The 14,947-nt window shown below is 42.6% G+C and overlaps 1 protein-coding gene across 1 annotated transcript in view; it reads left to right on the plus strand.

Moving 5' to 3' along the window:
- Window positions 1-13,850, plus strand: part of LOC128323230 (neural-cadherin-like) — an 88,940-nt gene extending 75,090 nt beyond the window's left edge. The window contains exons 26-33 of the mRNA XM_053245963.1: window positions 956-1,079; window positions 1,178-1,358; window positions 3,067-3,233; window positions 3,672-3,936; window positions 5,346-5,526; window positions 6,936-7,189; window positions 10,252-10,406; window positions 13,008-13,850. Of these exons, the coding sequence (XP_053101938.1) occupies window positions 956-1,079; window positions 1,178-1,358; window positions 3,067-3,233; window positions 3,672-3,936; window positions 5,346-5,526; window positions 6,936-7,189; window positions 10,252-10,406; window positions 13,008-13,409 (1,729 nt within the window). The 3' untranslated portion in view covers window positions 13,410-13,850. The remainder of the gene's footprint in view (window positions 1-955; window positions 1,080-1,177; window positions 1,359-3,066; window positions 3,234-3,671; window positions 3,937-5,345; window positions 5,527-6,935; window positions 7,190-10,251; window positions 10,407-13,007) is intronic.
- The last annotated feature ends 1,097 nt before the right edge of the window (window positions 13,851-14,947 follow it).

Genomic DNA, 14,947 nt, shown 5'->3' on the forward strand with positions numbered 1-14,947 from the left:
CTCTGGGATACCTCAGAGACCAATCTGATAGCTGCATTTTGGACTAACTGATCTTATTTTAAACTGAGCTTGCATTACAAAGAAGCATGGTTATTTCAGTGCAGAGTTGGGACTGTCCCCGCCCCCCAAATGCCTCAGAGCTGACAGGGCATCTGGAAAGGAAAACCATAATTAAGCTACTGGACTCCCTTCCACTGTAACAGCATGCTGGCCTGCCAAAGCCCAATCCTCTATTCCCCACCACTACTGAAATAGCTTCCCCAATCTGATGAATGCACTTCCTGCTCCATCCTTAACAAGAGAGCCCAGACACATCCCTGTGAGCAGCCTAGCACAAACCACTAAAACAAGAAACAAAAACCAAAAACTGAAGGACCTTGAGCATAACTTCCCCTCAGACTTCAGCCCCCAAAAGGCCGGCCCCCTTTTGCGGTTGCCTGTGCCTCTGGCTTGCCCCAGTCCTTTTAAGCCAAACTCTCCAGACACCACCTCTCATGTGGACTCTGGAGCCTGGCTGATGAAACTGGCCCTCACAGCCCCTTTGTACAAGCAGAAGCTATTCTGCTCATGCTACAAGCACTTAAGATATAACCCATTGTTACGGCAGAGCTGGTGTGGCATAGTGACTAAGAGCTGAAGGCCATTGAAACTGGAGATGATGGAAGTTGTAGTCCAACAAGATCTGGGACCCAAGGTCGGGAACCCCTTATTTAGTGATCAGGCAGCATGGGGTCTCAACTAGGCCAATGAGTGGTAGCTTTTATTTGTTACATCAAGTATATCAACCTTCAGTGTCTAATAAATAAATAACATTGGCTGCACATAGCTCTAGTAAAAACAACCACATGGGACTAAAATTCTCTCTACTTCTGTAACTAACAGTTTTCCTCTAGGCAAATTGAATGTGTGTTAATGGTTTTGCTTCCAATGTCTCCAATGCTCTTGCGGCTGTTAGATTTCTTAATGTTCACCAACCTCTCCAGCTGGGTGGTGTAAAGAAGGCCTTGCCATACCATACTTCACAAAAGCACTTCAGAGGGTTTATTGGCTGCATACAGAATGTTGTCGTTGATAGCCAGGTAAGAGTGTTAAGACATTATGCACCCTTCCCAAAGTTATCAAATCTAGCTGTGGCTGATTATCTAGATAGTTTTAATTTAACTTCTTTTCTCTCTAGGTGTACAATTTAGAGCACCCTGCAGAATCCTTGAACAGTGCACCAGGCTGCATGCTGACTGATGGACTGTGCCAGAAAGCTGGAGTCCCTTTCTGTGGTGCCCATGGCAAATGCACTGGTGACTGGGATTCTTTTAACTGCAACTGTTTCTCTGGTTACACAGGATCAAGGTGTGACAAAGGTACAGTTCGCTTTGGGGGGAAACGTAATACCAATGAAAGCCTTTGGGAATTTGGCAGTAGATTAACTGACATCTAGAGTTTGATATAAATTTCAGTTTTAATGAGATTATTTGTTAGCTTTCCAATTAGGACTGTGTATATTCTGCACCCACTTCCAATCCCATTCCAAATTCTGCAGTGGGAAGTATGCAAATAAAGTAAGTTTATATATATTTTGCTTAGTTTGGGATAATTTGTTCTGTTTCCATTTCACAAATAGTTAAAGAATTGAAAGATTTAGAGTCAAATTACACATTACATTAAGCCTGTCATTAACTCTAACAGACTTAACTTTTACTGTAACAACAGTAGCCAGATCAGGAGTGTGGCAGGTGGTAGGGGGTTTTAACTAGGGGTGTGCCATTTTATTCGAGGTCTAATCTATTTGGGTTCAATTGGGGGCAGTTTGCAGATTCAAATCGAATCTCCCTCAAAATAGAGGGCCTAATTTGGGGTCAAAGCGAATCACCCCCTCTGTGATGCAGATCTTAGAGAGATTTGAGCACCATTTTAAGGCCAGTTTTGCTGGGAAAACAGGCCTCCAAATGGCGCTGTTTTTCCTGGGGAGAGCTGGTCTGCCAATTGTAGTTGGCAAGTAGACCAGCCCTCCTCTCTGGACTTGGCACATCTGCCTGCCTTGGTCATCCGAAGCGGACATATATGCTAAGTCCAGAGCTGAGGGCTGATCTACCTGCCAACCCAAGTGGGTAGACCAGCTTTCCCTGGAAAGACAGCACTATTTTGAGGCCCATTGTTCCAGCAAAACGGGCCCCAAAATGGTGCTCAAATAATCCCAATCAAATCAGGTGATTTGTCAAGTCAGCTGACCAAGCCATCTGTTCTCATGGAATCTATTCAATGGTTCTGTGATTCAATTCGACCTCAGTAGTAACACAGCAGTAGAACTCCAAATCCAAACTAGCTATAAGTTTGGCCTCATCTAATCAGCTTCTTCATGAAAACATTAATTTTCTCAGAGCAGACAAACTGTTTCAAAACCAAATTTCTGGAGGGAGGAAGCCTCCCAAAACCTTATTAATGTGGCTACAGACAATGGAATGTATACAGACTCCAATAACCTTTAGCAACTTCCATTCATAAGGCTTCAAAGCTATGTGAGGGTCTACTAGGCCTGTCCTTTGGGCGTCAGTGTGAAGCACAACCTGGAAGCTGGAAGTGAAATTACTGGGCCAGCTTTTATCTGTCAGTAAGAAGTATCTATAATAGGAATGGCAGCAGGATAGAGGAAGAAATGTAAATACATCCAAGATGCTTCCTAAAGTGGTTTTGAGAATGCAGGTACCTACTTGATCATTTTGTCTAAGAGCCAAATGGTTCCTAGGAAGCATCTTGGGTACACACACACTTCCCTTCCCCTTTGATGGTGACACTTGCACTTAGTGAATGTCTACAATGCTGACATGGGTTCAGTGACATCAGCTGCCCATGTGGGTACTACAAGCCTGGTTCTGGGACTAGCAAGGCCCACACGTTTTGTTTTGCTAAGCTCTAGGATGCAGACTTCTTGCCACGGCTTTGAATTCAGAGCAGGCATCTGCATTGTGGGGCCAGAAACTACCTTTTTGGGGGGAAATGAACATATGACTGTAAAAGAAGAAGAAGAAAAGTCCAGATTCTTATGTGGTATGTTTCTTGTATAACATTTAGCTATTCCAGAATGGACCTTTGGAAAGGATAGTTGGATTCATTATGAACTAAAAAGAGTATTTAATACTTACAACACCTATATCCAACTTGCGGTGCGCACCAGAATGTCTTCCAGTACCCTTCTCAATATGGTATCTGCAGATGGGAGTGAATATATTAGAGTTGAGGTAATTGGCTCATGAGCTATTATCCATAATGGTGATGTTACAGACAGCATGATAATTTTAAAAATACATTTTGGGTTTTTTTCTAAGTAAAGGGGAAGTCTGGTTACTAACTAAACTTTCTGGCTTACGTAACACACAGTACCCTGCCAATCCAAAAGTGGAGCTCATCATGCATGCACTGGTTCTGTCTGGTTCTAAGCCACATCCACACTACTATGGAGCTCAAAGAGGCTCCATGGCTACTAAAAATTGCATTTTCGAGTTCCTTAGCATTGTGGACACAGCTTAGAATCTGACAAAACCAACGCGCGCACACCCCTCTGTTGGGTCAGTGGAGTGCTGAGTGGTACATAAGCCTCTGATTTTTACTAAATAATATTTATTGTGTATATCTTGTAAAATAGTATATAAAGTCCATAATTCTCTGTCTACTTGCAGGTAATTAATGGATATTTTGGCGTGAGCTTCAATTTGGGAGACAAAGATCACGTGCTTCAGTTAAGCACTGTGCGCATAGACAATGGCCAGTGGGTTGTACTAGCCCTAGACCGGTATCATAATGAATTTTTTTTGCGTATTAATGATGGTGGAGGGGATCATGAGGTGTCAACCATTCTGGGCACAAATGGACAGTTCGAAATGAATTTGGCAAGTGTTGTGCTGGGAAACTGCCTCGTGAACTGTTCAGAAAGTGATTTCCAAGGTATGTGAGGTGACTGAAGAACTCCTAAAAATAAAAATTGAAAAACAGCAGAAATTAGTGACATCTATGTAGAGCCACTAATAATGTGTAATTGCAATAGCATCAATTTGGCAGATGCAGTTTCTGTGGGGCAAGTAGGGCAGCTGTGTACCATTATTCTATAAGGATGTAAGAAACATTTTTCTATCAAGGTAGGTGACATCTAGCTCAATACTGTCAATTCTGACTGGTAATGGCTCTCCATCATCTCAGTTAGTGGACTTTTCTAGCTACTCCAACTGAAGTCCTTTAACCAGAGAAGCTGTAAATTGAATTTGAGATCTTAATACATGAGAAGCATGTGTTCTGTTTCTGATGGATGTTTCTCTCTGTGCTGTGTGAGTTGAACACAGTTGTAATAAAGACACTTGAGGATTGGGACACTGATCAATGGTAAAGCAGATGATCTGTGTGCAGAAGGCATGAAGTTCAATCTGTGGCATCTCCAGGTAGGGCTGAGAAAGACCCTGTCTGAAACTGACCAGACAGTGAAGGCAATACTGACCTAATTAGAACAATGATCTAACCCAATATAAAGCAGGTTCTTATGTAACATATATTATTAGGTATCTAGTACTACACCAATCTTCCAGATCTAAAGTGGTGAAAAGCATTCGCGATGGTGCATTGTGGTTATTTCACGGAAACTCTTGTTTTTACCCATTTCTCTGTCATGGATCAATTTTGCACTCTGCCATATCTGCAAGGATGACCTATTTCTGCACGAACCCATACAGTTGCACTAGGGCAGCATTGGCCCTCCTGCAGATGTTGGACTATAACTCCCATCATACCTGACTATTAGCAACTTGGCTGGGATGATGGGAGCTGTAGTCTAAAAACATTTGGAGGACCAAAGTTTTCCATCCTTGTACGAGAGTGACATCATGGGTCTGTTTGCATTGGAGTGATGTGTCTTCACCAGTTACATAGGAGCATAGGAAGCTGCCTTCTATTGAGTCAGACCATTGGTCCATCTAGTTCAGTATTGTCTACACAGACTGGCAGCGGCTTCTCCAAGGTTGCAGGCAGGAGTCTCTCCCAGTCCTATCTGGAGATGCCAAGGAAGGAACTTGGAACCTTTGCATGCAGATGTTCTTCCCAGAGTGGCCCCACCCCCTAAGGGGAATATCAGTGCTCACATATAGTCACCCATTCAAATGGAAAATGGGGTGTAGCCTGCTTAGGAAAAGGGACAATTCATGCTTGCTACCACAAGACCAGCTCTCCTGTTAGGATGTTACATCTGCATGGTGGCTTTTGGACTGCTTCCTGAGCTGATGAATCCCCTAATCTTTTATCAAAGGGAGAGAAATAATATGTCATGAAAATAATTTCTAATGCGTTCCTCTTCCTTCTGTCTCCTACAGGCTGCATGCGGGATGTCCGGCTGAATGGCCAGCCTCTCCTTCTGGATGGTCAAAGTACTAAATATAGCCTCATTGTGGAGCAGCAAGGCACTGCCATAGGTTGCCATTCCAATGCTTGCAGCAATCAGCCCTGCTACAGTCCTTTCCACTGCGTAGACTTGTGGAGGAAATATGAGTGCAGGTATCCCCTTAAGCTGTCATGTTTTTCTTTTTCCTTTTGAAATTTTTCTATTGTAAGAGGAAGTGTCTTCTGTTCCCCCTAAAACCACAAGGATTGCAAGTGTGTTGAATGCCACAAGTGTGGCCCTGTCTGTAGTGTAGCCTTTATGTATGGTAAAAGTACTCTTCAGCATCAAGAGCAGATGACCCCAGCATGGGTCATTGTGGGTACCTAATAAGGACTTCCTACTTCTCATGTGAATCCTGGGAGGGAAGAAGCCCATGGTGGTGCCCATGCCAGATTTAGCCCAGAAATGTGAAGCTTCCCATCTTGAGCTCTAGGCAGTACATGAGCAGGCAGGGATACCTCCTCCCCTCCTGCTTCCTGATGTCATGGTTTACATCCACCCCAGCAGGTAAGTAGGAGGAGAAATGGTCTTGTAGCAAGCAGAATTGTCCCCTTTGCTAAGCATGATTCACCTAAGTTTGCATTTGGATGGGTGACTTCACACGAGTGCTGTAAGATATTCCCCTTAGGGCAGTGGTTCCCAAACTGGGAGCCTCCAGATGATGCTGAACTCCCATCAGCCCCAGCTACAATTTATTGGGAACCACTGCCTTAGGGGAAGGGGGCATAACTGAGTGGAAGAGCATCGGCCATGTCTCCATGCAGAAGGCCCCAGATTCACTCCCTGGCATCTCCAGGTAGGACTGGGGAAAGCTCTGTCTGAAACCGTAGAGAGCTTCTGCCTGTCACTGAAGACAATGCTAAGCTAGAGGGACTAATGGGCTGACTCTGTATAAGGCAGCTTCCTATGTTGCTATGTATTTCAGCTATTGCTAAGAGATGGGACTGTCTCACAATGTGGGATACCATTTATTCCTGTAAACATTTCCTACAGCCACTCTGGGCTCTGCAACTATCATGGGTTCAGAGAGGGCATCAAAAGTGCAAGTCTCCAGAGCAGAAAAGGTGTTCGTGGGCTAGGCCAGGCTGCATTGCCCTTGGGGGCATGGCACAGCCTTATCTCTAGCTTACAAGGCTGTATTGGATGGTTCAGGTTCCACGGGAACTCCACGCCCCACCAGAGTTCAAAGGAAGCATTGCTTTTGGCAGCTCTCTCTAGGGGCATAGCTGGAGAAACAGATAGCATCTAAGCCTCCATGATACAGAATAAGCTCAAGTAAATTCCCTAACCTCTTAGTATGGGCGAGAGCACCAGGTAATCCCTCCCATGGTTTCTTCTACAAGTTTTGCTTGCTCTTATTTAGGTTTTGTGGGTGGCTGCCTATAGCAGCCCTCTTGCAGAGCCATCCCTCTTGCTTTGAAGAGGGATTTCAGATCCTTCATTCTCATTTTTAAGCATTTCAGAATTCTGAGCAGTTTGCTAGAGAACTATGAATTTAAAAATGGTGGTTCTCTTTATTCAGGTGTCCAGCTGGCAAAGTGGAAGTGACAGATAACCTTACAGGCCTTAAACAGTGTACTTCATCACCCTGCGGACACTGGAACTGTCGCAACGGAGGGACATGTGTGGCACAGTCGCGAGACAAATATGTCTGTCAGTGCCCTGAAGGTTATAAAGGAAAATGGTGTGAAGTTAGCCCTGTGAAGGCAGGAAGACCAGTGGGACTCAGTTCTGGTTCCATCTTAGCTATCAGCATGTGCCTGCTTGTCTTTCTAGGTAGGAAAACCTGGACTTTCTTATGTAATCTTAATACTGCTTGTCATACTCCTGAAATACGGACACTTGAATAATCAGTGTCTTTAGGTTCCTGCACTGTGTGTGTTTGTTTTAACAACTCTGTTGGTACAGATACTCTGAGGAAATCAGATTACAGCACTCTGTGGGCTGGTACAGGCAATTTAGAACCTGGCACAAGTGATTATGAAAGGGACACACCAAGGCTGTCCTCATTGGACATCCTGATGCCTGCCTAGGACATCCCTTTATAGTGTGGGGGGCTGTTCATCTGAGTGGCTCTTTTACACATGCTCCAGATACTTGTTTGAAGGGACCATCTAGATCAGGCCTGCTCAACTTAGCTCCCCCACCAGCTAGTGGCCAATAGCCAGGAATTATGGGAGTTGTAGGCCAACATCTGCAGAAGGGCCGGAGTTGAGCAGCCCTGTTCTAGATGGACAGCTCGCCCCCCTCTCTCTCCCTCCCTCTCACTCTCTCAGTCTCACACCTTAAATGGACACTCTGGAAGGTTGTCTGGACATCTGCCGAGATTGCTCCAACTGGTGTGCTCTCAGCACATCCCTTTCATAATAGTGTGTGCTGGGTTCTGTATTATCACACACATCTATATTCCCCTCAAACACATTTCTCCTTTTCCACCTACCCCTCCTTCAGTAATGCCTGGCCAATATTGGCTCACACACTGGAAAAGATGAAAACTTGTTCACTGAGTCTATACAGGTTGCTCTGTCCCTGCCATACTACAATTTCTGCCAGTAACCAAGTAGATAGAAAGAAGCCCTTAATGGTTGCCTAGCAACCACACGGAATACTTGCTGAATGAGTTCATTACGCTTAAGCTGGTTCTATGAAAAAAAAAACGCATTAAAAAGCCTACAAGAAAATTGCTCACAGAAAAAAACCCACTGTCATAAAATCGCCCAAGAAAAGTGCCCACATGGAAAATTGCTCACATGGAAAAATGCCCACATGGAAAATTGCTCACACCGAAAAATGCCCACACGGAAAATTGTTCACACCAAAAAATGCCCATGTGGGCATTTTTCCATGTGGGCATTTTTCTTGTGCGCTTTTATGACTGGGTTTTTTTCTGTGTGCAGTTTTCTTGTGGGCTTTTTTCATGTGCGTTTTTTTCTGGTTACTGCCAGAAAAGCCTTTCTCCAAAGAAGCCCACCCTTTCTCCAAAGAACTCAGAGTGACTCATTAGGTAGCACTGTTGGATTACTCTGGCTGACATTAATTATTTATTTAGCAACAAGTTACCCGAATTACCATATTTATTTAGTTATTTTCTATCTATGTAAACCACTTTGGGAACTTTTTTTGAAAAGCAGTATATAAATATTTGTTGTATTGTAAATATTCATTGTAATTAGCCACCCCAGTGGCTGCTCCTAGCTTAGGGTGTTATTAAAATCTTCAGTGTAGAACCACTGCACAAGCCATTGGGCTGGATCTTAACCTGAAAGGTTACTTAGTATGCACTCTATGCTATCCAGTGGTTTCCCTACTTTTTTCCTGATTTCATTTTCCCTTTTGTATCCTTTTTTATTTCAGTTCTGATTAAGTATGCTGAAATGCTCCCCCTTCCCCACCCAGATACTAGGGCTGCCATCTCGGGGCTCTCATTGTCTGGGAGTTATTCACACATGCCTTCATGCCGCGGGGTATCTGAAGAGCGAATCTGCTTCCAGGCAGATTCGCAAAATGTTTAATTTGGAAGATTAAATGGACAGTTCACATAGGGTCGCCTCCTTTCCACAATCCCTGGCAGATCTTTTTCCTGTGCATTCCCACTGGCTTACTCCAAGTTTTTCCTTCAAACAATCACAAATCACATCAGAGAGGAGAGTGAGAGAGCTTTTTTGTTGTTAGTTTGAGCTACAGAGGAGCGGAAGACCGGCATGACAAGTTGCTAAAAGCTCAATCAAACAGCAGAATGCTTAACCCTTGCCTTTGTGAGTGACTGCCTTCATCACCTCATGTTTTCCCCCCACCCACACACACCTGACCCCAGACCATTTAAGAGACAAGGAAGTTTAAAGTAGAAATCAGAGCTTTCTCTCTGTCATGAAGAAAATTGCAGGCTAATGGAATCAACACAGACAAAAAGGCTCAGGTTACATCCATTCTGCATAGCTAAAGCTTATGTAGACTCCCCTTCATTGAGTTTTGAAAAACTCCGAATTACTAGCATAGCCACTCCACACTTTAAGGAGAAGCAGTGGGGCATAACAGAAGCCTCAATTTCCCCCCCAAAAGCTGCTCAAACTAGAGGATTTTTAAAAAGCCGGACATACTTCAGGCTAAGCCAGAATGTGCAACCTCGATTCAGGGGAAAACAGAGTCCTGTCTGTACTGGTCCCTGATAGCCCGCAGCTACTTTGGGGTAACGAAGTACTCCTCCATTCCGGAGGAGATCCAGAGTAAAAGCCCTGTGTGTAAAGCCTCCTGGTGTGTCAAATAGAGCTCTGCATTTGAAAAGCGTTCTCTCTTTCTTTTCTGCCATTTGGCAGTAAGTAATTAACTTTGTGTCTTGAAAGCTGCTATGCAAACCTTGACTTTAAATTTACTCTTTTGAAATAAAAACTAAAAATCTTCCCCCAAGCAGTGTACATGTCTCAGAAAAGTAATGACTTAAATAATTATAGTACCACTTTAATCTTCATTAAAACAGTGTTTTACTTACTTTGGGTATCTTATTTACTCAGGATTGGTGAAAGGCCAGAGAATGGCCAAAATTCCTTCTATTTAAATGTCCTAGTGGATTCCTGTAGGTAAGTAAAATACTCTTTTAATGAAGCTTAATTATAAGATATAGATGGTTCATTACCTTCCTGAAGAGAGTACCTTTGTTTACCAGACTCTTAAATTAAATATTGAATTTCCTGTATAGAAATAGAAATATTAAAAGCTAGCTTATTTTTCTCAAATTGTTTCATTTGTTTTCTTTTGTTTTGTTGTATTGTAGAAATTATACAATTATACTTTGCAGCTGAAGGCAACTTGTAACATATTTGTCTGTTTCTCTTCCCTCCCAGGTTTATTAGTCTCCTACACCGTGTGGAGTCAGTGGGGGAGGTCAAGGTTTCGGAAGGGAGGAATTTACCACATTCCTGAGGAACATGAAAGTTGGGAAGATGTTAGAGGAAATGTCTTCAATTATAATGAGGAGGGAGGAGGGGAACATGATCTGGTATGGTTTTGCATGATCTGGTATGACAAAATTACAGCATTTTAAATGCATAAAATAGTTCAGATTCAAATACGCATCAGTAATATAGAACTTCTGGAGATGCTGAAGGACTGAGGAAACAATTTGGAACCCTGAAATAATTTGCAGTCATTCATTGTTTCAGTGTAATACATGTGAGATTCACAGCCTCTAAACTGTACTCGGCTTATCTAGGCATGTACTACATCTGTCAAGTGCTTGATAAACCCCCTGTTCTGTGCTTCCAAGATGAGATTTATGAAGCATTGGTGTGCCGCAATAAATGGCTGACATGCTAAGTATGGGCTGTGAATTTGACAAGTTGAGTAACAAAAGCTGTAGAGGGGTGTAGGAAGAGAAAGTCGCATAGCCTTTTCCAAAATGGTGGTTGGAAAAGCCTGTTCACTCCAAAATTGGTCCCCTTCCTCCCTTAATGTTTATCCCTGATAACGATCCCAAATTCACATATCCTCATTTAACATTTAAGCATTTAGTATATGTATATTGTATTAGAGATACTTTAATAATCCCTATTTAATCCCTTTGAGATTATTTTAACACAAGGCGGTATACAAATCTGGCAATAAACAAACAAACATTAATTTTAAACTCCAGGCCCTTTGTGTCCTACATTATAGCCATTTGCCCAATCTCCTTTTTCTGAGGTAAATGTTGCAAGATCCTTAACCCTCCCTGACCCGTTTCACAGCTTTTTAATTATTGTTACTTGCCTTTGCGTACTCCAGGGCTGGCTCCCGGGGATGGTGAGGTGGGCATTTGATGGGGCCCCACAATCAGCAGCAAAAGGCCCCGCCACCCTACCACCATCATTCTCATTTCACATGGAGTGCCCAAGAAGGTCAGAGGCAGCATGAGGGGATTCTCAGTTTGCATGACCTGCTTCTTCCAGGTTAAGGGGGCCAAGGTTGTCTTGTCCGAGAGACACCCAAAATCCAGGAGCAGGGTCTGGAGTACTCGCAAATTTTATTGGTCGCCACATATAAAGGAAGAGATAAAACTGAATACAGTACTTTCAGCTGAGGCTAAACCAACATTGAGTAGAAAAGGTACTTACTACCCCTCCTGTCTTGTCTATGATGTATCAGTTAAGATAATTTTAAGAACTGGCATTTTAATTGTGTTGTTTCCACCATCCTTTATTTCTGGAATCAGCCGGATTAGATCTTGCTCTAGGACTGAAGTTCTGCCAGCTGGTTCCTGAGAAGAGAGACCTCATGTCAATTTTTCTACTGCAGGGTGGCTGACATAACAGCAGTGTTCATGCAGTTGTTCAATAACACTATTGTGCAAATATCATTGCACAATGGCATGCCCACTGTACAGTATGACAGCGACTGTAACTTATGAAGTATGGCATGAGTGTTTTTTCTACCATGAGAACATGGATTGTAATATATTCAGCAGCTGGCCAGCCTGTGCACTCACTGCAGAAAAACACTCAAAGGTCGTTCACATGACTATTTTTGGTGGGCAGGGAGGAGTCAAGATCAGATTACCTTTCCCCAGGCGATCCTGTTTGTTGTGTGAGACACACTACTTATGCACCCACACAATCCATGCTGCTCCTGGCAGTGCGGATCTCTGGGAACCAGGAAAATGAGTCCTGGCCTCCAGGAATCCCTAAATGCACTGTACAAGCAGCACGGTGCATTTAGGGATTCCCCTGTGAGTCCGGTGCTCTAGGTGCCCAACTCTGTATGCTCGGGCTGCATGTAGCCTGAGCATGCACACAATCCTGAACCTGGGTTAGAGGGTGCCCTTGTGCCCTCTAATCCAGGTTAAATCCTGGGGTAAATTTCTGGGCTTATGATGGAGAAAGTGCTGGGATTGGCCTTGTCCCCAGTGCTGCACACAAGCTTCCCAACACAGATTGGACTGCTTGTGTGCACAGACTCTCTGGCTAAGAAATTTTGTGAGAAATAGTCTATTGATGTGTAGAAGTGTGTATTTGTTGAGTGGGAGAAGTGTAATATGTAAATCATTCAATCAATTTGACTGAGAATTGTTGAGAATCAATGTGGTCCAGTGCACAGAGAGTTAGATTTGGATTTGAAAGGTGCAGATTTTAGTTTTTCCTCTGTGGCCTTGGTTAAGCCTCTCCCTCTCTTTGCTTTAGTCCTTATTTGTAAAATAGGGCTAATAGTAATCAGCTTCTCAAGGCATTGTGAAGGTAAACACAATACGGGTAGTTTCACATGATCGCCCTTAAGTCAGTACAAAGAAGGGAACCAGAAATTTCTGGTGAGTGTACACTCCTGTCAGACAGGAACCGCCCAAATCTGGTTGCCACCCTGGTTCTCCTAAGATTCTACTGACTTGTGTCACCTAGGTTTCAAGTTGGCTTGACAAAGTTGGTAGAATCTTGGGAGAAGTAGGGTGAGAACTGAACTTGGTGGCTTTAGACAACACAAAAGAGGCAGGAGTACCAGCTCCCACTTCTGGTTCCCAGCTTTCAGTTGATCGTGTGAACCCACCATACAGGAAGCATTTTGCAAATGAGAAGCGCTGTAAAAGCTGTTATTTTCCCACCTCTAACTGTTTTTTCTTTGACCTTTTCCCCAGAATGCTTATAATATAGACATGTTAAAGACACCTCTACAAACTGTTCCCCCGTTCTCCTCAACAACCACTGTTCCACTTCTCAAATCACATTCTGAACTGCAGAGAAGCCCAGTTGTAGATCGTGCATGCCGAAGGGAACCTATTCTTTTGGTTGCCAGTGTCCCAGACTTCAAGCAGTATATGTCTCAAATAATGCAGGATGCAGACAATGATTTGCAGAGTCTCCCAGAAGACACTATGCATTTATTTTGCTTAGAGGGTGACTGCTCTTTGGCTGGAAGTTTGAGCTCCTTAGACACCTCGAGCACAGAAGAAGATCAAAATTTTGATTACCTCAAAGAATGGGGACCAAAGTTTGAAAAGTTAAAAGAGCTCTATGAACTTCCAAGTGAACAGTTATAAAACCTGGAGACAGGAACCCCAAGTGTTGCTATGAAATGGATATTAAGAAACACATTTTAGAAACATTTTAATATCTTATTTAACAATACTAATAAACTGACCAATTTATTAATGCTGTTTATTTGGGAATAGTAGCATGATACCCTCCTCTCTTTTATTTTAAAAAAAATGAATGCAATGTTTTTCTATTACATAAATAAAGGTAGGAGATTTTGTGTCCGTGTGTGTATGAATTCTCCCAATACTTTGGAAAGTTTGTAGCACTGAAATAGCATTTCCCTCAGTTTGCTAGTACTGTACCTCAGTGTGTGAATTTCTTTGGAATATTCTGCAAATGAAGATATTTGCATTTCTGTGTCTTGTATTATTTAATCCTATTGCACTAAATGTTTTGTGTGGATATTGTAAAAATTATTAAATTCTCTCTTCCTTTCTTCCCTCCCTCCTTTGTTGTTGTCTGGTTCATTCCCTCCTCCCGGCCGCCTCCTTTTGTACTTGAAGTTCAATAAAAATGTTTCATACTTATTCTGGCAAAATACTTGGTAACTTCACTGATGGTGGAGGGTGGTCAGCCCTTAGATAATTTCCCTAAAGAAGTGGAGGAAAAGTTGGAACCTGTGAAGCAACAAGAGGCAAGCTAGAAATGAATCATACTTTGTTTGAACTTGGTGGCTGTAGACCCAAAGTTGGTGGACAAATTATAGCGAATGCATGATGACGTTTGGTGCAGCTTTTCAGTAGGTGACTTTCAGTTATGAAAATATTTTGCTTATAAATGTATATTGCCAAAAAGAAGAGTTTATTATTGTATTATTAATGTCATATTGTGATCTTTTGCCAGCAAATGAGCCTAAAGATTGCTAATTGCAAGCATATAAAATCATGTCAAATTGCTTGGTTTTAAAATATAGTAAATATATATGGGCAGGTGGAGCAGCAAAGCTTTCATTTTATTGCAATATTGCTGCTTTTCAGAAATATTGCCTACATGTTTTCAAGCATTTCTCCACAACTGTAGCTTTATTCACATATGTTTAATACATATACAATCTGCATACAGTATATTCATGTACAGGTCTGTATGCATATAGTTTTTCACACTAAACAAACAACACACTCCCTCTTTGTTCCCTGCCTTTGAGAGGACGTGTGCCTAGGCTCACTTTTCAAAGGAACACATATGCAGTCATTCACACTTATGTACATGTTTACAGTCACCTGTATGCACATACCATGTAAATGTCTGAAAAGGGTATATGAAGACTAGAGACATAAATACATATAAGAAACCATTTTCTCAGGGGCCTTTAAAACAAAAAACCTGTTCTAACATTCTGTGATTCTTTGGGAACAAATGTTCTGTAGTGAAGGTGCACATGACTCACAAGTGTGCATTTAAAGGTGCATGCAAATACATGAATACATCATTATTCACATAGGCACTCCTGAGACACACAGAGTCTGTCTTGAGATGTATACACATTCTTTTGCTCTTCTCTCGGAACTCAGCAGGCAAACACAATACAGTGAAGTGTGCC

Source organism: Hemicordylus capensis, chromosome 4 (assembly GCF_027244095.1).
Source record: "Hemicordylus capensis ecotype Gifberg chromosome 4, rHemCap1.1.pri, whole genome shotgun sequence".
NCBI classification, from domain to species: Eukaryota; Metazoa; Chordata; class Lepidosauria; order Squamata; family Cordylidae; genus Hemicordylus; species Hemicordylus capensis.